General features: G+C 39.3%; 1 protein-coding gene across 1 annotated transcript; it reads left to right on the forward strand.

Moving 5' to 3' along the window:
• The first annotated feature begins 673 nt into the window (after positions 1 to 673).
• LOC138900295 (uncharacterized) lies at positions 674 to 1,243 on the forward strand. Its single transcript, XM_070187018.1, has one exon. The coding sequence runs from the start codon at positions 674 to 676 to the stop codon at positions 1,241 to 1,243; it is 570 nt and encodes a 189-aa protein (XP_070043119.1).
• The last annotated feature ends 24,705 nt before the right edge of the window (positions 1,244 to 25,948 follow it).

Here is a 25,948-nt window from a genome sequence, read left to right on the forward strand (position 1 = left end):
CCCTTTGTATTCATTTTTATTGAGATTATCGATTATTATCAAGTGTAGTTGGTTTTATTTATGTTATATTGATATCAGTTAGTTACTAGACTTAGGAGATTAGTAGTTGAGTTAGTTACATGGGTAGTTTAGTAATTAGTAGTTACTTACTCTCTTTTCTCGCGTGTATAAGTCTTACTTCAACTGAATAGGAAAGTACACTATTTTTCCCCAATTTCATTTTCTATCCAGAAGCTTCTTCTTCTCTCACGATGAGAGCTCAAGCTCAACCTTCAATGGAGGTTGATTCATCCTTTTAGTTACAATCTCGACATGGTATCAAAGCACAACTCGAATTTTTCATCGGTGTTCTCTTCATTTTCGTCAAATCTCATCACTCAATCTCAGTTTTTAGTTTTGCAAAAATCAAAATCTACATTTCACAGTTCGCTGCTAGGGTTTTGAAATTTTTTGATTTCTCCTAAAATTCAAAGATTAATTCTTCTAGTCTTCTAGAATTCGTCCTCAATCGATGGCCGTAGATAAGGAAACTCAGAATACGACCAAAAATTTGGAATCGACTAACCCGATGTGCATGCACCCGTCGGAGAGTGCCGGAACGACACTGGTACATGTTGCCTTCAATGGAACTGGGTATAGATCTTAGAGAAAAGGAGTTCTCAGAGCATTATTGATGAAAAACAAGGTTGGATTCATTACGGGAAAATGTAAGAAACCTAATACTGATGATACAACTTATGATCAGTGGGCTCGATGGGATGACATGGTCACATCGTGGATCCTAAACTCACTTTCAAAAGACCTAACTGATAGTCTACAATATGTCGGTGATGCCAAGAAATTATGGCAAGAACTAGAAGATAGATATGATCAAACTAATGGAGCAAATTTGTATCAATTGCAGAAGGAAATTAACGACCTTATCCAAGGGGCTTTGGACATCACACGGCATTACACAAAAATAAAAAGACTTTGGGAGAAATTGAATAACCTGAATGCACATGCGCAGTGCAATTGTCAATGTACTTGTGGAGCAAAGGCTAACATGCACAAGGTTGAGCATGATCGAAGGTTGATTCAGTTCCTAATGGGCTTAAACGAAGTCTACACAGTAGTGAGAGGCAACATACCTATGATGAATCCACTACCCAGTATATCACAAGCCTTTACCATTTTCATTCAAGAAGAGAAGCATAGAGAAGTCGGGCCAAGAAACAAATTGGTTATGGAGTCTCTTCATTGAATGTAAATGGACCTGGGAATAACAAGTTTAGGAGAAATTGCAATCAAAGAGAAAATGGTACTGCTCACAACTCATACAATTCGAACAAGCCAAGCAATCCACTTGCCAAGTCTCGATTTTTGTGACTACTGCAAAAAGCCAGGGCACACCAGGGATAATTTCTACAGAATACATGGCTTTCCACTGGATTTCAAGTTCATAAAAGGGAGGAATGCAACATCTGCTACAAATGTTCATACAGAATGTGAAGTGGTTGAAGGTGTAACTCATGATCAAGGATTTCAGCACTTGACAAAGGAGCGATACAATCAACTGCTCAGCCTGTTGGAGAAATTTCCAGGAAGAAAAATAGGGGAAAGCTCAAACAACATAGCTTGTTGAGCTACAAACTTGACATGTATTCTAGCTTATTCTACTTATAAAGAGATTGTTGAGACCACTGTATGTAAATGCTCTAAATTAGTTATTGACTTGTGGATATTAGATATTGGGGCTTCAAATCACATGACCTATAGAAAATCTTTTCTGAATAACATTAGAACCTTATCTTATCCTTTTCTAGTTACATTACCTAATAGATATAGGGTGAAAGTGACAAAAATTGGGGATGCATTTCTTGGTCCAATGTTAACTTTAGTCAGAGTGTTGTATGTACCTAGTTTCAAGTACAACCTCATCTTTATTCACTCTTTAACAGACCACCTCAATTTCATAGTTAATTTCAACAAATATCTTTGTATGATGCAGGCCATTATAATGAAGAGGCCTTTGGAGATTGGTAAAGCAAGGGGTGATTGTACTTCTTATGCTCAATGTATCACAATTGTCCAGAGTCTAGTATATCTTCTATTTCTGCCACTCTTTATTCTCATTCCGGCTTTTTTGCATTAGTTGATATTCTAAATAGAGGAGAGAGTCACAATTTGCCTTTACATTTCATTGTCAATTGTAAATAAATCACCGCATTCACTCAACAATGTAGATAGCCTTCATTCAAGTAGTAAAACGGACTCCTCCTTTGGTATGAATTCTTTTCTGTCATCTATTGCATCATGGGGACAACGTTGAACATCTGTGGCATAACAAACTAGGTCATGTACCCTTGGTGAGAATGAGAAGGATCTCTACCATACCTATTAAATTTTCTCCCAAACAACCTTTTCTCTGTTCGGCCTGCCCCATCGCAAGGCAGACAAAACTACCATTTTCCCAGAAACATCATCCACTACCAAAACCTTTTAACTTTTACACATAGACTTATGGGGCCACTATCACATAGCCATACATGATAACTACAAATATTTTCTTACCATGATTGATGAATCTAGCGGATCAACCTGGACACACCTTCTGAGCAATAAAAGCAACACCTTTCAAGCCATTAAAGCCCTCATTTTTATGATTGAAAACCAGTTCAACTCTTCAGTCAAAGCTGTTAGATCTGATAATGGGTTGAAATTTATAAATAGTGAGGCCATGATACTTTTTCAAGACAAAGGCATAATTCACCATAAAACCTGCCCATACACACCATAACAAAATGGTGTGCTAGAAAGAAAATACAAATATCTACTAGAAACTGCTAGGGCCTTACTTTATCAATCCAAATTACCAATGAGATATTGGGAGAGTGTATCCTAACTGCCACCTTGTGATGATCCGATAGATCATTTATAGTTTTACCCTTTATTTCTGTTGTTCGAGCCCTTGAATAGCTCTGTTTAGCCTTCCTCAATTTGCATGCGCATCCCGTGTCCTTTCTAGAAAGGTTTTATGAGAAAATTGATGAAAATGTAAAATTATACTTTAAAACTCATTTAAGTTGACTATGGTCAACGTTTTTATATAAACAACCCGGATATGTATTCTGATAGTCTTGGTAGATCCGTATCGTGATTTGAGACTTGGACGTATACCCGAAATTGAATTCGGAAGTTCCTAACTTGATTTAACATAATTTGTTGAAAACTAGCAATTTAAAGGTTTAAAGAATTCCTAAGTTTGACCGTAGGTTGATTTTGTTGCTACTGGATTCTTTTGGTTTCAGAACTTGGTATAGGTCCATTTATGTATTTATGTCTTGCCTGCAAAATTTGGTTCAAAATGGAGTTGATTTGGCATAATTCAGATGTCCGGTTGTAAAATTTCATGTTCTTAAGTTTCTTTGAAAATTTTAATTGCTTTGGTATCTGATTCGTAGTTCTAGGTGTTATTTTGATATTTTGATCATACGAGCGAGTTTGAATAATGTTATTATACTTGTGTGCATATTTGGTTTGGAATCCGAGGGGCTCAGGTGAGTTTCGGATAGGCTATGGACCATTTTGAACTTAGAAACATTGTTGGTTTTTGGAGTCTGCTAGTGCCTAGTGTGTTCTTCTTCGTGATCGCAAAGATACACCCACGATCGCGAAGAGTTTGGGACTGGGGAGGAATTTCCCATCGCAAAGGCGAGCAGATGGACGCGAACGTGGAGCAGTGGGGGGTCTACCCTTTGCAAACACGGCCTTTCCTCCGCGAACGTGTAGTGATAGGAGGGGGGTTACTGGGAATGGAACATTTACTCTACCCGAACGCGAGCCCAAGGTCACGAACGCGACGGCAAGATGGGATAAGACTACGCGAACACGTAGATTTTGTCGCGATCGCAATGGCCATCTGGGAAGTGCTATTCGCGAACGTGTCAGGTATCTCGCGAACGCGATGAACACCTGACGCCCAGTCTATTAAATATCCCAAAGACAGAATTTCACCCATTTTTCACCATATTTTCATTAGAGCTTGGCCTAGAGGCGATTTTGAAGAGAAATATCACCACCACTTCATAGGTTAGTGTACTTTAACTCGTTTTCTTCCATTTTCATCAACACCCATTAGTTTCTAACCTTAATCTATGTTCTTTCATGGTAGAAAATTAGGAATTTGGAAAGAATTGGGGGGATTTTGTAAAATTGAGATTTGGCCCTCAAAATTGAGGTCGGATATCGAAACTAATTACATAATCGGGCTAGGGGTGAATGGGTAATTGAATTTTAGTCCGAATCTCGAGTTTTGACCAAGCGAGCATGGGGTTGACTTTTGTTGACTGTTGAGAAAAGTGTAAAGATCTTAACTTTATGTATTGTAAATGATTTCCCTAGCATTGTTTGATGTTATTGAGTCGATTTTGGTTAGATTCGATTGGTTTGGAGGTGAATTTTAGAGAAAGGGCCTCGGTTGAGCTTTGATTTGTTTGCGGAGCGAGGTAACTGTTGGGTTTAACCTTGATTTGAGGGAATTAGGAACCCTTGAGTTATGATCTATGTGAATTACATGTGTAGCGACGTATATACGAGGTGACGAGTGTATATACACCGTCAAAATACTTTTTTCCATGCTTTCCCATATTTCATTACTTATTTTATTCCATGTCTTAATTGTTACATGCTTTAATTGCTTCCTATACCTAACTTGCTACTTGTCACTTATTTCTCTCATATTAAAATATTTCTTTATTTCATGCTTCCTTGATTAATTGATACTTGACTTAATTGTCTTACTTGTACACTTTAATTGTTATATATTTGACTTGTCTTGTTGCTTTGTATTAATTGTAGTAATCCTTGATTTTGTTCGAGGTCGCTTTATGGCTTGTTTTCATATTCTTTAATTGTCGAGATTCTTGTGAATTGAGATGTTGAATTGCTTACATTTATTAATTTTATTTATGGATTGGGTTGCACGCCGCAACAAGTGGAATAAGGGAGGATTGATATTGATATGGTGGAATCGGGTTGCACGCCGCAACGGATTTTACATGTGATTTTGATATGGTAAAATAAGGGAGGATTGTGATATTGATGCTGATTATATGGTGGGATTGGGTTGCGCCGCAACAAATTTTACATGTTATTCTTCATATTGATATGGTGAAATAAGGGAGAATTGTGTTTGTACGGTGGGATCGGGTTGCGCAACGCAACGGATTGTGTGTTTGGTATTCATTGTGCATTGTATTAGCTTTCAATGTTTTCGTACGAGATTCTGAGGAATGATATTTCTGGTTTTACTGATTTTGAGGATTGCGCTTATTTCCATGAGTTAACTGCCTTATTTTTCCTGCGTTTCTTTCGTGTTATTATTATTATACTGCGTACAGGTTATTGTAAGTGACCCACCTTAGCCTCGTCACTACTTCGTTGAGGTTAGGCTCGGCTCTTACAGAGTACATGGGATCGGTTGTACTCATAGTATACTCTGCACTTCTTGTACATATTTTGGAGTCGGTCCTAGCAGCGGTCAGTAGATTGTTCGAATTGATTACCTAACGGAGACTTGAGGTATATTTTCTCGGTGTTCGCATCCCTGAAGTCTCCTTCTACCTTATCCTAGTTGTTTATTTTATTTCAGACAGTTTTACTTTCATTCAGACCATTATCTGTATTATTCTAGTCGCTCGTGCACTTGTAATACCAGTTCTGGAATTGTATGTAGATATCGCTGTTATTATGGATTTTCTCACTCTATTTCAGTTTATTCAGTTTACTCAGTATCAGTTAATTTAAATTATTAAAAATGGCTAAGAACTATTCTAACGTTGGCTTGCCTAGCAAGTGAAATATTAGGCGCCATCACGGTCCCGAAGGTGGGAGTTCTGGGTCGTGACACACCTATCTGATAAACAGATTACCCTCCATAGTCCTAAAAAATAAATGCTCTTTTGAGCTTCTTTATAACAGAAAACCAACCTACTCACACCTTAAAAGCTTTGGTTGCTTATGTTACACCACCACATTCCAGACACACAAAGACAAATTTGAACCAAGGGCTACTCCTCATGTGTTTGTAGGGTATCCCTTTGGGATGAAAGGATATAAGGTCTTGGACCTAGCCACAAAGAGGATATATGTATCTAGAGATATTTTATTCTATGAAGATGTGTTTCCTTTTGCCATTTCACTTGAACATTCTTCTATCCCTTCTGTCTTGCATATGGTAAATTCTAATTCTTTATGTCCAAACACCATAGTGTATAATTCTGATGATCATTGTACTCTTGATAGAAATGCATCAACTTCTATCACTAGTAGTCCTATATCTAAAGATACACAACCACCGGTTACAAATACATCACCAAATTCTTTAAGCCTACATAACCATAACTTATACCTCAACCTAGAATCAGACAACAGAACCCACACTGACAGTCCTATAACTGAAAATCATTCAGAAACACATGTATTACCTTTTGCACAAATACATCATATGGAACCTGATAACAACCAATCTAATCATACACAACATAGGAGATCATGCAGAACACTCATCACTCAGTCTCAACTTAAAGACTATGTATGTATACTGCCAAATCTGCAACCACATAACTATTTAAGCAATAGTATAAATCCTGAACATCAACCAGTTTCGTCTTCACCTACATCACTCACTGCCTTTTTTACCAACAATCATTATGTATCCTTTAATGGTTTAAGCCATGATAGTCAGCAGCTAGTGAAGAACATTTCACATGAGTGTGAACCAAACTCTTATGAGGATGCAGCTATGAATCCTGCCTGGTAAATAGCAATGACACAAGAGTTTGAAACTTTATATGCGAATCATACTTGGTATTTAGTTAATTTTCCTACAGGAAAGAAAGCTATAGGGTGCACGTGAGTGTGCAAAATCAAGCACAAAGCAGATGGTAGTGTGGAAATATATAAGGCAAGGCTTGTGGTAAAAGTATACACATAGGAGGCTGGAGTTGATTACATAGAAACTTTTTCTCCAGTAATGAAGATGACCATTGTTAGGAACTTAATTAGCATTGCAGTAAAGAGAGGATGGGATCTTTGTCGACTGGATGTGAATAATACTTTCTACCATGAAGATATACATAAAGAAGTGTATATGAAAATCCTACAAGGTCTGATGGTGGAGGATACATCACTTGTGTGCATACTAAGGAAATCCTTGTATGGCCTCCAACAAGCCAGTAGACAATGGTATGACAAGCTGTCATAGTCCCTACATTCTAGAAGCTTCAAGCACTCAACAAATGACTACTCTTTATTCTATAAGAAACAAGGTGGTTCATCAGTTTTTGTGGTAATATATGTTGATGATGTGATCCTTACTGGGACTGACCTTGAAGAAATCATAGCACTAAAGATATTTTTTCACAATCAGTTTTGAATAAAAGACTTAGGCAAGCTGCACTATTTTTTGGGACTTGAGATGCTTTACAAGGATGATGGAGTATTGATCTCTTAGAGAAAATTCATCATTGATCTGTTAAAAGAGTATGACTGCCTGGGATATTCTTCTGTGTCATCTCCACTTTATTCATCAACCAAACTCAAAGTTGAAGAAGACACCTTATTATCTGACCCATCATATTATAGAGAGCTAATTGGGAAGCTCAATTTCCTCACAAACACATGACTAAATATTACCTACAGTGTGCAACACTTGAGTCAGTTCATGCAAACACCAAGAGAACCCCATCTCAAGGATTCCATACATGTACTTAGATACCTGAAGGTTGATCCTACCTTAGTCATCTCTCTGTCTAATGATTCTTCTTATGAAGTCACAGCTTATTGTGACTTAGATTGGGTTGCATGCCCTGATTCCAAGAGGTCTGTGAGTGGGTATCTTGTGCTCAGCAAAGTACAAATCATTGAGGAAGGTGGTTGGTGAGTTGGTATGGGTCAAACGATTGCTGGAAGAATTGACAGTCTCATGTGATGCCACTTTCCCAGTTTTTCTGTGACAGTCAAACAGTTGTGCACATTGTTAGGAACCCTGTGTTCCACGAACGGACAAAACATATAGATGTAGATTGTCACTTTGTGAGAGACAAGTTGCATGATGGTTTGATTACACTTCATCATATTTCTACTCACAACCAGCTGGCAGACATCTTTACAAAAGCACTTACAGAGATCAAGCATTATGTCTTTCTTGGCAAGTTGGAAGTGATTTCATCACCCCCCCCCCCCAACTTGGGAGGGGGGGAGGGGGGAGTATTGAGAATATCGAGTATTATCAAGTGTAGTTGGTAGGATTTATGTTATATTGATATCAGTTAGTTACTAGACTTAGGAGGTTAGTGGTTGAGTTAGTTACATGGGTATTTTAGTAATTAGTAGTTGCACTACTTACTCTTTTTTCTCACGTGTATAAGTCTTACTTCGGCTGAATAGGAAAGTACATTATTTTCCCCAATTTTATTTTTTATCCAGAAGCTTCTTCTTCTCTCACGATGAAAGCTCAAGCTCAACCTTCAATGGAGGTTGATTCATCTTTTTTAATTACAATCTCGATAAATTTACTTTCCACTTTTTAAATTTTGAGTTTAAATTATGTATATTATTAGTGTAAACGTTTTTTGTACCATCAAGCCTGATAAAATAAAAAATTCTTTAGATTACCGATGTATATAATTTGAGCTCTTAATTTTTAATTTTTAATTCTAATGAATATTTAGGACTTCACCCCCCCCCCCCCCCCCATGCTTTTCCACATTTCCTTTTTCAATGTTGAATAGTTTAATATTTAGCAAGCGTTTGGACATAAATTTGATTGAAACTATGAACAATATTTTGGGAACTTAAAATTTTTTTTTTCTTCCAAAACATGATCATATTTGATAAGCAAACGATGTTTTCAATTATTTTTTGAAAAAGATGAAGCCAAAATATATAGTCAAACGGGAGCTTAATGTAAGAAAGCAATAAGTACTCAAAGGTTGTCATAGGGTGGTATGTACTCGTCTATCCTTAATAAAAAATTTCAGGTCCGAGCCTTGAGAATAAAATTATGTTTGATAGGAAATATTTTATCCTCAAAATGTGACTTCGATGCGCAGATCCGAATTAGTCAAACTCTAAAACTAGTACCCGGTATTGATTGAAAAAAAATAGAATAAAGTCATATCCTCACATTACTAAGGAAAAGCAGAGAAAGCGATTCGGAGTGATAGTCATTCAATTTTTCGAGAACAAATCTTATTTCATCTAATTGATTTGACATATTATAAGTCTAATTTTATTTTGTGTAATGATCTATTCTTTACTTGAATAATAATTGAATTATACGGTTAAATAGACACGTGCTTTAACCAATTAATACTGACCAATAATAAAAAAGGAAATTGTGACCAAGTCCACAGCTACTATACTTTTCTATCGAGATAAATCTTTTGGTGTCGTCTGAACAGTTCTTTGAAAGAGATTTCCAAAATATATTTGAATTTTTTTCTGAAACTCATTATAGTTTTTTGCTTGATAAACTAATTAATTACTAAATAAAATTATTAGATCAATCTGTTAGGATATACTATAAACCATGCATATTGTTATGGTATTCTTTATGGAATAATTATTTATTTATTTATTCTATTCAATAAAATTTTATTTTAAATAGATCGTGTATTTGTCTGTGTGTCCTTTGCTTATATAGTAGATGATTTAGTATATAGAGTTTAGCTTATACACGGAAGATTAAATTATCGGTTTTTATAAGTGATAAAATTTATGTTCACAATCTAATGATAGAATTGGACAAACCATCGGAATGGTTATGTCACGACCCAAAATTCACTAGTCATGATGACACCTAACCCGACCCGTTAGGTCAGCTAATTAACAGTTAACACAATTCTAATAAAATACAAGTGATCAACAAATGATATATTTGGATTTTCATACAATATTTCAAGCACTGATAGTACAAGATATGAGCTACTAAGACTGGATTATTGTAAAAACGGATATAAAATAAATACAACTTCTGTTTGAAATGTACATAAACAGAGTTCAACTCTAGGACTATCCAGGGATAAGTGGTAGCCACATCCGGAAGGCACGAACATTTTCAGAGTCAGCCCCCGACATCCACCACAGCTCCGCTCCAAAATCTGCACGCAAAGTGCAGAAATTTAGTATGAGTACAACCGACCTCATGTTCTCAGTAAGTATCTTGACTAACCTTGATGAAGTAGTGACGAGACTTTTCAGTTAAAAAATACTCACTGATATAAACTATGCAGAAGACTAGCAATAGAACAATACGATTAATAGAGTACAAAGAAACAAATATGCGAAGCTGTAAATGATTTCTAGAAGAACCACGATTAATATTCCTCAATATCATGACCAATCCTTTCTTTAGAGAGATAACCAGCAAATCACGGTAATAAATCTATAACTTCTATAGTATGAGAAACATACTTAAGACATCAAATCAAATGGCACGACAACACCCTTCGTGCATTTATCTCATTCTCACCTAATATACGTATAACAGTACCAACCGGGTGAAAGAAATGCCGACAACAGTAAAGACAAAGTAGGAAATACACAAGTAGCAATAATGAACAAGGCAGTACATATAGACGACAGAAATGGACTAGGTAGGAGGCATATGAGTAATGACATTAATTACGAAAGAAAACATAATTTCATATAATTAGCATGGTAGAAAGCATAGATGTAGATATAACAAATAAGAATGGAAAGTATGATCTTTATAAGCTAGCAAATAGAGGCATGAATGACTAACATGGTAAAAGGCTTATACTAAATTGCAACAAAATAGAAACGACATGGATGTGGATATAACAACAGTAAAGGAGGCATGATATTTGTAGTTAAACAGATAAAAGGCATGGACAACACAATAACAATCGAGATAGCAGACAAAGACAAAACAACGACGATAAGTCACGTAGATAACATAGGTGCAACAGTAATAACTTGAGGTAAAGGCATGAATGTACACACAAGGGAAAGATATCACAATATAAGGCATGTCCCTCGTCTTTGCCTGCACGAAAATACCATTTGTGCCATAAACTCATGATAATATAAAATTATGGTAATATAAATGAAATGGCACGACATCACCCTTCGTGCTTTTACTCTCATCCTCACATGATAATGTAAATGAGATTAGGATAATATAAATGAAATGGCACACATCACCCTTCGTGCTTTTACTCTCAAATGAAATGGTACGACATCACCCTTCGTGCTTTACACTTTTCTTTACATGATAAAATACATGAAATGGTACGGCATCACCCTTCGTACTTTATACTCCCTCACATGATAATATATATATATATATATATATATATATATATATATATATATATATATATATATATATATATATATATGCACTGGCAGGGTATGACCCTTCATGCTTCACTCATCCTCACCAAGCATATGTATATTAATGACAAGCAAGATAGGAAGCATAAATAACCTCAAGGAGAGTGGTTAAACGAATATTCCAAATAAACCTCAATCACAACTTTCAAGCCAACAATAGTTCAATAAACTCTCAAGAACCTTATTGTTAAAGTATTTCAACAATTCTCAAAATGATCTACAACTTAAGTATAGAATCTAATATCTCAAGAATAACGGTCGTGGCAATGCATTAGTGATTAAGCATAATGATGACCGAATCAGACACATCAACATTTCTCGACATTCCGTCAAATTTTAATCAAGTTATAATAAACTAAAACTTGGTTTCTAACATTTAAGTAGAATTCAAGTAAGACATGAAGCTAGAAGGTCACGTAATTCTACAAGCCCCAACTTATAGTATAATTTACCCCCGAGCATGATTAACCCTGGTACATGCATATACGCCCGTCACCTCATATATGTATCAACTCCACATGTAGCAAATAATGGCAATTAATAGGAAAAATACCCTCAACAAAGTTAGGCAAGACATTTACCTCAAACAAGCCAAATCGATACACTAGAAGCGTCATCCCGCTAAAATCATCCTCTGAAAGGCTCGAAACTAACCAAAAGCAACTCAAAATCATCAACTAATGCCATAGGAAACAAACCCAATCAATAAAGGTCGATTCTTTATACATTTACTCAAAGTCAACCAAAAAGTCAAACACGGGCCCGCACCTCGGAACCGGACAAAACTCATAAAATCTGACAACACATTTAATTACGAGTCCAACCATACTAATTTTACTCAATCCCGACTCCGAATCGATGTTCAAAACTCAAAAATTTACTTTAGGAAAGTTTAGATAAAAAACCCCAATTTCTCTTTTGAAATCATCAATCAAATGCCAAAAACGAAGATGGAATCACGAAATATAATCAAAATTGAGTAGAAAACAATTACCCCAGTCCATGTGGGGAAATTTACCTCCAAAATCTCCCAAATCTGAGCTCCATAGCTCAAAATATGATAAAGTGTCTAAAACCATTGAAATAGAGTACTTTATATCACTACTCCAGCAATACCCTTCGCGAACGCGGTCACAGCCTCGCGATCGCGAAGCACAAACTCACACTTCCACACTTTACTCTACGCGTTCCCGGTAACACCCTCGCTAACGCGATGAAGCACACTGCCAGACCTCTGCGGTCGCGGACAAACCATCACGAACGCGATGAAGAACCCATCAAGACTGACTAGCCCTGCTCAACACTACGCAAACGCTTAGCCATGGACGCAAATGTGAAGACTAAAAGCTTTATCCCAGTGTGAACGCGATCTATGAAGCGCGAATGCTAAGAACAAACAGCTCTACTGACAAAAATACACATAGCGATCGCGTCCCCTATCCCGCGATCGCGAAGCACAACTGCAAAAACTAGAAAACCAGCAATCTCGTGCAACTCCGAAATGATCTAAAGTCAACACAACTGAGCCCCTTGGGACCCCGTCCGAACATGACAACAAGTCCTATAACATAACACAGACTTACTCGAGGCCTCAAATCACACATCACCTCGAATCGAACTTAATGAACTTTTGAACTTTTAACTTCCAAATCTCGTGCCCATATCAAATCGACTCGGAATAACCTCAAATTTTGCACATAAGTTCCAAATGACATAAAGAAGCTATTCCAATTCCCGGAACGACAATCTGAAGCTAGTATCATCAAAGTCAACTTTCGGTCAAACTTATGAATATTCCAAAGCTCTAAATTGCCAACTTTCGCCAATTAGTGCAAAAATATCCAAGAAAAATCCGAATGAAAATCCGAGAATACGCCCAGGTCCAACATCACCATCTGGACCTAAAGAACCATCAAAACTCAGACTCGAGATCAAATACCCAAAAGTCAAACTTGATCAACCCTTCCAACTCAAAGCTTCTACCATGAGAATCCTTCATCTGAATCGGGGTCGGAATGGAATTCCGGAAGTTGGAGTAGGTTTTTAGTGTCATTTGTGATGTGTGTGCAAAATTTGAGGTCATTCGGACGTGGTTTGGTTAGTTTCGGCATCGGTTGTCGAATTTGTAAGTTTATAAGTTCTTAGGCTTGAATCCGAGGGTAATTTGGTATTTTGATATTGTTTTGAGTGATTCGAAGATTTGACTAAGTTCGTATGGTGTTTTAGGTATTGGTTTAGGTCTCGGAGGCCTCGGGTGTGTTTCAGGGTGAGTTTTAAGTGAGTCCGGACATTTCCGAAACTCATGTATGGTTGTGGTGCTTTGATTTTTGCGGACCTTAGCAGAATTTTGCGGTCGCGCTTGGAATTTCGTGGACCGCATAATTCTGCCACGGGTGCACTCCGGGGAGTTTTGCATATTCTCTGAATCGACTTCGGAAGACTATATCTTTTGATCTACAAGGAATTTTGAGATGATTAAAAACGAAAGTTGTAGCCCTTCGTGTCTAGTTTCCAGAAAGGTAAAGAAGTCATCATTTGGACATCTGTAGAGAAAGTTATGACTAAAATACTAAAGCATGGTAGTGCAGCCACCAAGAATTTCGCGGACCGCACCAGTTTTTCGTGACCGCGGGACCTGGGAGGCGCGGCTGCGCTTGGAATTTCGCGGACCGCAAAGTGGAAGTTCAGAGGGTGCACTATATAAACGGGGTTTAGGGTATTATTTCACATTTTAGACCTAGGGAGCTCGGTTTGTGGCGATTGTTCATGGGTTTTTCAAGAAATTCATCGGGGTAAGTGATTCTAACTCGCATTTGGTTAATATACATGAATATATCAATGATTTCATCATGTGATTAGTATTTTGAGGTGGAAATTTGGGAAAATTGTAGAAACTTCATAAAATGAATTTTTGGGATTTGAATGTCGATTCGAAGTCGAATTTGAGTGAAACTAGTATGGTTAGACTCGTGGTTGAATGAGCTTTCTGATTTTGTAACTTTTGTCGGGTTCCGATACGTGGGCCCCACGGGCGATTTTCGGGTGAAATTTCGGATGTTGATGAAAAAAAATTATATTTTCTTATGGAATTAATTCCTATCATTTTTATTGACTGAAACAAATTATTTGTGGCTAGATTCGAGGCATTTGGAGGCCAATTCACGAGGCAAAGGCATACCAGAGTAAAGAATTACACGGTTTGAGGTGAGTAACACTTCTAAAGTTGGTTCTGAGGGTATGAATCCCCGAATTTGGTATGGTATGAATTATTGAAGGTGACACACACGATAGGTGACGAACATGTAGACGTGCACCACAGAAATTGTGTCTTGAATAAATCCTGTGAAGTTGTAAAATTAAAGAATCATGTTATTATCTGAACATGTGGTACGTGTTAGAGGAATTGAGCTGAGGCTTGTGATAAAGATCGTGTTTAGGCTACGTGCTGATATTTTAGGACCTATGGGATCGTGTTGTTGTTGAATTACTTGTTCAAAAATATACATTTCACACTCAGTAATAATTGTCCATTGTGAGGATATTTATAGGATTGAGTTGTGCAATGCAGCAGGCCATAATGGCTTTATACATCATTATTATATGGATCGGGAATGCCCGCCTTACTTATTTGTATTGTAATAAGTTATCTGGACATGGATCTTGTCAGTATCATTTATATTTAGGGATAAATTATCCCAGGGCTGGATTGGCCTTATACGGTACTGGGTGACTGGCTGTCAGTCGATGTGCATATATATGGGGGTTGGAACACCCCTGGGCTGGATTGGCCATAAACAGTACCGAGTGACCGGATAATTTATGACCAGTATTTACATGAGGTCTTTCTACTAAGATGCCATATGCCTCATATCATGCAGTATCTATCTATTTAACTTGTACTGAGTTTAACTGTTGAACTTGAAAGCATGCCTACATTTCTATACCATTATTTTTACTGGACTGTACCTGCGAAGCTCATCATTTCTTTCAGTCCAGAGGTTAGTCTTATTACTTATTGAGTTAGTTGTACTCATACTACACTCTACACCTCATGTGCAGATCCAGGTTCTCCCGGATACGACGAAGGCTAGAATTCGAAGTTATTTCTGTTGGAGAGTATCAAGGTAGCTGCTTGACGATCACAGACTTGATTCCCTTCCTGTTTAGTTATTGTATTGTTCTATACTTTAGATAGTGATGTTTATCAGTCAGACCTTGTATTCATTTAGATGCTCATGTACTCAGTGATACCAGGTTTTGGGGAGTGTTCATATCAATATTTGTGGGATTTTGTATTGTATTTAATTATTGTATTTTCAAACTTAAGAGAAATTGTGGTTTATCGAGCTTATCGGCTTGCCTAGTATTGAAATAGGCACCATCACAACAGGTTGGGATTTTGGGTCGTGGCATACATCCTCCCCCACTTAAATATACGTTCGTCCTCGAACGTGCCAAGAGTCGTTCCAAGGCCAATAAATCACGGGGTGACCTTACCATGCACATACTCGGGGGTGATCCCACGTCACCCTGGTCCATATAAGCCTACCAATAAAACATAATTGGAGATCCTTACTTCGACCTTAGTCCATAAATCTTAGAACTGAATCTCCAATATCCGGAACTCATTACAAGACCCGAATCTCACATCTACATACTGTATAAGTTTGAACAAGTTGTATTAAGTTATAACCATAACCCAAGATGTAATCAAATGATATACCCCATCACTCAAATACTCACAACAGTAACTGCTGACCACCATGGCTGCCAAAAAAATAAATTCGGGACCGGTAGTAAACATCATATCAAATAAAACCTCGCTCAAAACCTTTATACACCACTGATGATGAAAGAAACATGCATAATCTCTTAACTACTCATCTGATCAATAAGCCAAGAAGCTCACTTGTCCAACCGGGTCCATTGCCCAAATCCTTAGTGGAAATATGGTATCATCCTACCGAACATTCCTTATCCCAATATGATAGTGCAAATATCAGGTTTAGAAACCTCTTCCCAGCCAATACAAGCAGCCCAACCGATAAATCTCACCAAAATCCATCTAGATCCCCATACAATGCGGTTCCGTACACCAAATAAGTAATAGCTCAGACATGACAAATAATGGTAAGAAAGTTAAATAAGAAGGCTACTAAGCAAGTTAAGAAGGCAGGGTAATTTTAACATTTTCCTATGAACTATCTTCAACAAAGTGAAAGCAAAATACACGAAATAAGAACAAGGAGTTACATTTCATCACAGTACAGTTGCGGCGCGCAACCCGATCTAATAATATCAATCCACATAGGGTACCCATCAAGCAATAATACTCAGGCTCACTGATCACGTGTGCATCAACATCAAGCACGATAGAGTGCAAAAAATATAACTGTGGGAAGGTGATTAGGCACCAACAATGCCGAGAAAGACAAGCACAACTATGGTGCAATAAGCAAGTCAACATCACGAGGTCCATCTCGCCCATAATGCCATAAGGCCTAAACGGAATTACAATATGCGTGTGAAGAATCATGTAACCCTCATAACCCATCATAGCATAAGAGAGAAACACATAACATAGACCAAGGCACGAATAATATCCATTTCGCCCGATGCTATACCGTGGTGCTACGCAGGAGCAAGCAAATCCGATCTGATATAGAATACACATTCTCATTAGGCTCACAAATACTTCCCAAACCAAATTCTAATCTTTCCCAAGCAGGTAAATGACCTTACAAAAGTCCATAGCAACCTTTCCAGAACACACATCATCAGCCATCCAATACCCAACATTTCATCACAATTTGCAATCTAGGAATAGTCTGCCAACTAGAACATCCAGCCTCTGAACCTCACAAATACCAGAATCTTCATATCCAATCTCAACATCGCTACTCAAATGGTTGATACGTAACTCATACTCCATCATCTCATAGACAATACCCACAAGTCAAAACTCAATGCATCTGCCAATATCGGCACTCTCCTCCGACGATATCAAATAGTACCCACATCTCTTAAACATCTGGAATTGTCCATGTCATCAAGAACTCACATCCTTCCCTCCCAAAACTAAACTACAACCTTGTACATGCAACTTGTTAATCCCACAAAGCGCATCGCCTCTAACATGCTAACTGTCATGAGCATCTTTCCAGTCATGTCCCATGACCCCTTGGACGCGCCCCATGGCATCCTAGCAAGCCTCCCAATGCCTAGCGCCATGGACGGTCCTGTGGTGTTGGCCACGCCAAGTGACAAGAGCGCATGTGCCCCTGTCTCCCCACCGATAGCCATCGCCAGTGCCCAGCTGTAGGCAGATGCCAACAGCGTCACGCGTGCAGACAATGTCGTGCATGTAGACCGAGATGCCAAAGACAAGGTTGTTGGCAACAGACCTGTTTCTACCTTGCAGAAAACTAAGTCCTTTTCATTGTAAATGTAGAGTAGTTTTATTTCATGTACTTCCATTATGTTCCTCTAGCTTAGTTAGGCCAAGTCTTGTAACTTGGGTTTATTTTTTTTAAGCATTATTAAGGGGGATAAAATAATCAAACTTTCTAGCAAGGAAGCAATTCTATGAACTGGTGTCTCCTTCCCCCCCCCCTCCCTCCCCCCTCCCGACAACAGTTTATTTTTCTGTAATAGCTTTCATTAATGCAAACAAGCTTTCTTTCATTCTCAATTCTCTTTTTTGTTCTATCAATTGCTCTTGATATTAGTTTTCCCATACGGCACTGACAATCTTGTCTAGCATATAGAGGGGACCTCAGTTGGCGGACAGTAACTACATGGACATCGGTTACTTAACCTTACGTCACCCTTCCAAGGAATCTGAGGAAGGCGCCACGTAACAGTTGGTATCAGAGCCTAGGCTCGACCTCAGACGATGGAACACATTGCCATTACCACCATTTTTGACCATAGTGAATCATGGGGACCATATTGCGGCCCTTGAAAAGGTGGTTGACGTATTATGATCCATCGTGCATACGGTTCCTGAACTAAGAACCAACCTAGTGCAAAGGTTGGACGACCTGGACCGCAGATTGCTTTAGGCCGAAGTTGACATAGAAAATATCAGTCGCGACTCTGAGAGAGACCGAAAAACGACAGCCGTAGAGGCAACTGAAATGTTTGGTAAATTCGAGGCCCTCTAACAGGAGCGTGTCGAGGATTTAACCTACAGGGCCCAAGAGGCAGACAGGGTGACTGCCATGCAACAAACTATAGACAACTTCACAGGCCAGCTCAATGTTGTCAATAATGCGCTACAAGGCCTGCTTCGAGGAGGAGGAAACCAAATTAGGGGTGTTGTGAACCTGGCCCATGTGACACAAAAACTGAAAATTCCTGAGCCAAAGCCATATATAGTGGAGCTCAAAATTCCAAAGAAGTGGAAAACTTCATATTCGACATTGAACAGTACTTCGATGCCATTGGGGACCCAGAAGAATCTATGAAGATAGCAATTGTTTCCATGTATCTTCAGGGTGATGCTAAACTCTGATGGCGGGTGAAGTACAAAGCTATCAGGGCCGGTGAAGATACTCTCGAGACATGGGCAGAACTGAAGGCAACCATACGCCTACAGTTCTTCCCCAAAAATGTTGAGTACAATGCAAGGAGAAATCTATGGGAGCTCCGCCAGCCCAAATCAGTGCGGGAGATGGTAATGACAAGCCCAAAGGTGAATAGCAATCCCATTCGGGCGATGATAGACATGGGTGCTACCCAGAACTGCTTAGCCTCGACTCAGGTGGAGTGCCTTGGTCTAGTTGTAGGAAAGGGTAGAGGTCGTGTCAAGGCTATCAACTCACCGCCTTAACCAGTGGGTGGAATAGCGAAAGAAGTACCAGTGAAACTTGAACCTTATGAATGAAAATCCAACCTGCGTGTGGTGATCATAGATAACTTCGAATTTATAGTTGGGTTGGAATTCCTGATACAAACCAACATCATGCCTGTACCATATGCCGACATGTTACTGATGATGGGAGAAAACGGGGCCAAGCCCTGCATTATCCCGTGCCTGCCCATAAAGATGGCCGCTGAGAACATCTTGTCCTTGCATTTGAAGATGGGGATCAAAAGATATGAACCTATATTCCTGGCTACCTTTTGTATTGAAGATATAGAATGTTCATCGGGTCCCATTACTGCACCCGTGAAGGAGCTACTACTAGCGTTTGAAGACGTCATGCCATAGGACATGTCAAACCGACTCCCGCCTAGGCGTACTGTGGACCATGAAATTGAGTTGGTGACGGGTGCAAAGCCACCCACCCAGGCGCCTTACAGAATGTCACAACCCGAACTCACCGAGCTTCAAAGATAATTGACGGAAATGCTAGACACAGGGATCATCATGCCCTCCAAATCCACGTATTGGTCCCTTGTACTATTCCAAAAAAAACATGATGGTAGCCTATGACTTTGTGAATTATCGGGCTCTAAACAAAATCACTATGAAGAATAAGTACCATATTCCGTTAATGGCAGACTTGTTCGATAGGCTAGGTGGTGCGACGGTGTTCACCAAAATAGTCCTGAAGACAGGTTATTAGCAATTTCAGATTGTGGAGGGTGATGAACACAAGACGACTTGTGTGACCAGATATGGGTCGTACGACTTCCTGGTTATGTTATTTGGCTTGACTAACGCTTCAGCCACATTTTAAACCCTGATGAACCAAGTCTTCCGAGAGTACATTGACGAATTAGTGATAGTTTACTTAGATGACATTGTGGTATATAGAAAAACACTGGAAGAACACTTGGAGCACTTGTGGAAGGTCCTAGGTCGATTGTGGGAGCATGAATTATATGCAAAGCTATCCAAGTGCACCTTTGCTAAAAATAGATTGACTTCCTCGGACATGTCATCGAGGAAGGGCGGATCAAGATGGACCAGCAAAAGATTCATGCTATCACAGATTGGCCGCCGGATAAGAATATCCATGCCTTGAGGCATTCCTTGGTCTATGCAACTTCTATCAGAGGTTTGTGAAAAATTACTCCTTCATCACAGTGCCACTGACAGAACTCCTAAATAAGGTCACTCCTTGGGATTGGGGACCCAAGCGAGCAAAAGCCTTCAACACATTGAAAACGGCTATGTCTAGTAGTGCCGTCTGGGCCCTCCCTGATTTGGCCAAGATGTTCGAGGTACAAACGAATGCCTCCGACTATGCCCTTGGAGGGGTCTTGCTATAAGAAGGGCATCTGCTAGCGTACGAGAGCTGGAAGATGAAGGATGCAGAGCGGCGTTATGCCTCCCACAAAAAAAAATTATTGGTTGTTGTCCATTGCCTACGCCTTTGGAGGCACTATTTGCTGGGAACCCCGTTCGTGGTCAAGACAGACAATACAACGGTTAGCCATTTCATGACCCAGCAAAAGTTGAATGGTCACCAGGCTCGGTGGCAGTAACTCTTAGAAAAATTTCACTTCAACCTGGAGTACCAAAGTAGGAAGACTAACCAGGTTGCTGATGCGCTCAGTCGGATGGCTCACTTAGCATCAGTGTGCTTACTCGCCACCCTAAGGGGGAGCGAAGTAGCCACCACCATAAAAAACTAGATATAGGATCTACTCATCAAGGATCCTGCTGCAAAGTATTTGGTTGATCTAGTAGGACAGGACAAGACTCGCCAGTTCTACATAGAAGATGGGTTCCTGAAAGTGAAAGGGAACCGACTTTATGTTCCTAAAGGAGGAGATCTACGAAGGACTCTTCTGACAGAATGCCATGATACTTTGTGGGCCGGCCATACCGGTGAAGAACCCACCGTGGCATTACTTTACCGCACATATTATTGGCCTCAAATGGCTGATGACATCACTCAATATGTGAATACTTGTATAGTATGCCAAAAAGACAAGTCAGACCACTTGACACAAGCGGGACTCTTGGAACCACTACATATCCCAAAGAGATATTGGGAAAGCGTTTCTCTGGATTTCATCACCGAGTTGCCCAAGGTCGTAGATCTCACAACTATCTTGGTTGTGGTGGATTGGTTTTCCAAGTATGCTACCTTCATAGCAGCCCCACAATATATATCAGTAGAAGATACAACTCGACTCTTCTTCTCTCATGTCGTCAAATATTGGGGCCTTCCTAAAGACATCGTTAGTGATCGCGACTCACGCTTCACTAGAAATTATTGTACCCAACTCTTTAAGTGCATCGGGTCAAAATTGAGTCACATCTCAAGTTTTCATCCATAATCTGATGGCCAAACGGAGTGGTTCAATGGCATGCTGGAGGAATATCCGCGCCACTTTGTAACTGGATGTAGAAGGATTGGGTGAAGCTTCTGCATACTGCTCAATTGTGTTTCAATTCAAAAAATAGCTCTAGTACAAACAAAAGTGCTTTTGAAATTATTATCGGACAGCAACCGCTACTCCCACACACCGTGAATGCACCAAATATGCCAAAATCTCCTCGAGCTACTAGCTTCTCAAAAGAATGGAAGAGAAATTTAGAGATAGTGCAGATCTATCTTGTCAAATCCCAAAAGCGGATGAAGAGGCATGCTGATCAAAATCATCGCTATGTTGAATACCAAGTAGACGACAAAGTGGTGGTCAAAATCCCAAAGCAATACTTGTTTGCAGGGGTCCATGACCCTCGCCTATTGAAACAATATATTAGACCCTTGTCCATTAAAAGACGCATTGGGAAAGTTGCATACTAGGTGAAGACCCCAGCTTGGTGGAAAATCCATCTTGTCTTCCATGTCAGTCTTATGAAATATTTTCGGGAAGACATGGAGGATCCTACACGGAGCCAACTCACAATACCCAGTATTTGAAGCCCCAATTCAACAGAAAAAAGGCGTGTTGAAGTTATTCTTGATGATCAAGTGATTCATGCCTCAAAGAAAGATCAACAAGAATTCTTGGTGAAATGGCATGGTTGTGATGCAGAGGAGAATACATGGGAGAGGGGAACAAACCTTAAAGACTACAAGATACTAATTGATGATTATCTTGCAAGTAAGGCACCGAGGATGTCGGAAACTCAGGTGGGGGAGCATGTCTTGGGCGGCTTTCCAGCCATGCCCCATGACCCCTTGAACGCGCCCCATGGCGTCCTAGCAAGCCTCCCAATGCCTAGCGCCATGGACGTACCCGTGGTCTTGGATGTGCCAAGTGACAAGCGCGCATGTGCCCATATCGCTCCACCGATAGCCCTCGCCAGCGCCCAACTACAGACAGATGCCAGCAGCGCTACGCGCGCAGACCGGGATGCCAAAGACAAGGTTGCTGACAACAGACTTGTTTCTACTATGCAGAAAACTAAGTCCTTGTCATTGTAAATATAGAGTAGTTTTATTTCATGTACTTCTATTATATTCCTCTAGCTTAGTTAGGCCAAGTCTTGTAACTTGGGTTTATTTTATTTAAGCATTATTAAGGAGGATCAAGCAATCAAACTTTCTAGCAAGCAAGCGATTCTCTAGACTGGTGTCTCTCCCACCCCGACACCGTATTGCTTTTTTGTAATAGCTTTCATTAATGCAATCAAGCTTTCTTTCATTATCAATTCTCTTTTATGTTCTCTCAATTGCTCTTGATATTGGTTTTTCCGTATGGCACTGACAATCCAGTCTAGCGTACGGAGGGGACCTCAGTTGGCAGACAGTAACTACACAAACATTGGTTGCTTAGCCTTACGTCGCACTTCCAGGAATCTCGAGAAGGTGCCACGTAACATAACTCATGACACTATGAAAATCTCATAATTAACTCTGAACCATGAGCAAATTAAACATCTCATCAACCACGAACCTTTCATTTGACTCAATCAAAGAGAACAACACCACACACAATGTAGCTTCAATACCTGTAGCAAACATCAACCTCGATCGTGGCCATAACCATGATGAATTATTTGGAACTCATTAATACATAATCGAGTCATCAGAATTGGTCGCCTCCAACTCAACTGAGTCACACAGACTGCCAACCCAAAAGTAACAAAATCTAATATGCTCGCTCTTAAGGAACCTTCTGTGAATCCGAAGACGTTTCTTGCGTCTCTCCAATATTGCCATGTAAAATCATTCTTGACATAAAAATGTCGCAGATCAAATCACCATTCGCTACCAATCTCAAGCCCTACCCATATAAAAATTTAGAAATCCTTAAATGTTACATATGATCTGGAACTTGTCAGAACCTTCTCGATAACCACTCACCTTACTCTAATCTTAAATACACAACTAAAACGCACCGAGCAACCCGCGCTTCACCGGCACATAACTATTCAAAGAAATAACCAAGCAATCCCTCGGCCCAGAAACTGATACAACGCATGATCCTACAATTCGATCTTCATTAACAGACTCCCCTAGTTACCCCGAAGCCATATAACACATCATCGGTAATCCCCGATCTCACACGGCTATTTAGCGTAATACTTCAAAAACTCATGCACTTTTAGTCATAGAACACTCTGAAGACTCTACCAACCGCTTACCCATCCTTGTAATAGTCAAGCAAACTTTCCCAAATGCTCTGAAATGATAATATATGCATTCCACTGAATGGAATCCTCATACGAAACACACGATCCAAACTCATCACGCAAGAGATAACCCTGCGGATGTACTCAAAACGACACCTTACCATGAACCCACCTTAATCAAGGTAACTAGGCCACCAACCAGTCCTCCCAAGTCCGTGCTTACCAACCATATATAAGAACCCGCCCCGTACCACAGATGAACGACTGAAAGATCTATCACTACATCTGCTCCCAATACTAAACAACACATCACGATGATAATCAAGCATCCATAGTCCTTCGTAATCCATCTGCATCATCACAAACTGTACATGCATAGCGAATACTGAGTGCGCAACATCGCATATGAATGAATAGGAAGAATCAAAATCGTAGGTTTCAAGCTGAAACAAGGTCGCACGATAAGGAAAGAAGAAATGGAAATTTTCCTAAATGCTCTGTAGCCTCTCGAAGATAGGTATGGATGTCATAATGCCGATCTGCAAGACTCTACTAGACACTTGGTCATGATTCGTAGAACCTACAAACCTAGTGCTCTGGTACAAACTTTTCACGACTGAAAATCCACTAGTCGTGATGGCACCTAACCCGACCCGTTAGGTCAGCCAATTTATAGCTAACATAATTCTAACAAAATACAAGTGACCAACAAATGATATATTTGAATTTTCATACAATATTTCAAGGACTAGTAGTACAAGACATGAGCTACTAAGACTGGATTATTGCAAAAACGGATATGAAATAAATATAACTTATATTTGAAATGTACATAAATAGAATTCAACTCTAGGACTACCCAGGTACAAGTGGTAGCCACATCCGGAAGGCACGAACATCTTCAGAGTCAACCCCCGACATCCACAGTAGCTCCGCTCCAAAATCTGCATACAAGGTGCAGAAGTGTAGTATGAGTACAACCGACCTCATGTACTCAGTAAGTATCTTGACTAACCTCGGTGAAGTAGTGACGAGGCTTTTCAGTTAAAAGATACTAACTGATATAACCTATGCAGAAGACAAGTAATAGAACAATACTATAACATAACAGAATAGAGTACAAAGAAACAAATATGCAAAGCAGTAAATGATTTCTAAAAGAAACACAATTAATATTCCTCAATATCATGACCAATCCTTTCCTTAGAGAGATAACCAACAAATTACGGTAATAAATCCATAACTTCCATAGTGTGAGAAACATACTCAAGACATCAAATCAAATGGCACGGCAACACTCTTCATGCATTTATCTCATTCTCACCAAATATACGTATAAAAATACCAACCAGGTGAAAGAAATGACGATAACAGTAAAGACAAAGTAGGAAATACACAAGTAGCAATAATGAACGAGGCAGTACATATGGACGACAGAAATGGACTAGGTAGGAGGCATAGGAGTAATGACATTAATTAGGAAAGAAGAACAAAAATTCACCTAATTAGCATGGTAGAAGGAATAGATATAGATACAACAAATAAGAAGGGAAAGCATGATCTTTATAAGCTAGTAAATATAGGCATGAATGACTAACATGGTAGAAGGCTTATACTAAAGTGCAACAAAATAGAAACGACATGGATGTGGATATAACAGCAAGAAGGGAGGCGTGATATTTGCAGTTAAACAGATAGAAGGCATGGACAACACAACAACAGTCGAGATAGAGGACAAAGACATAAAAACAATGACAAGTCACATAGATAACATAGGTGCAACAGTAATAGCTCCAAGTAAAGGCATGAATGTACACACAAGGGATATATATCATAACATAAGGCATATCCCTTGTCCTCGCCTGCACGGAAATACCTTTCGTGCCATGAACTCATGATAATATAAAAGCATGGTAATATAAATAAAATGGCACGACATCACCCTTTGTGCTTTTACTCTCATCCTCACATGATAGTGTAAATGAGATCAGGATAATATAAATGAAATGGCACAACATCACCCTTCGTGCTTTTACTCTCAAATGAAATGGCACGGCA

The sequence above is a fragment of the Nicotiana tomentosiformis genome, chromosome 10 (genome assembly GCF_000390325.3).
Source record: "Nicotiana tomentosiformis chromosome 10, ASM39032v3, whole genome shotgun sequence".
NCBI classification, from domain to species: domain Eukaryota; kingdom Viridiplantae; phylum Streptophyta; class Magnoliopsida; order Solanales; family Solanaceae; genus Nicotiana; species Nicotiana tomentosiformis.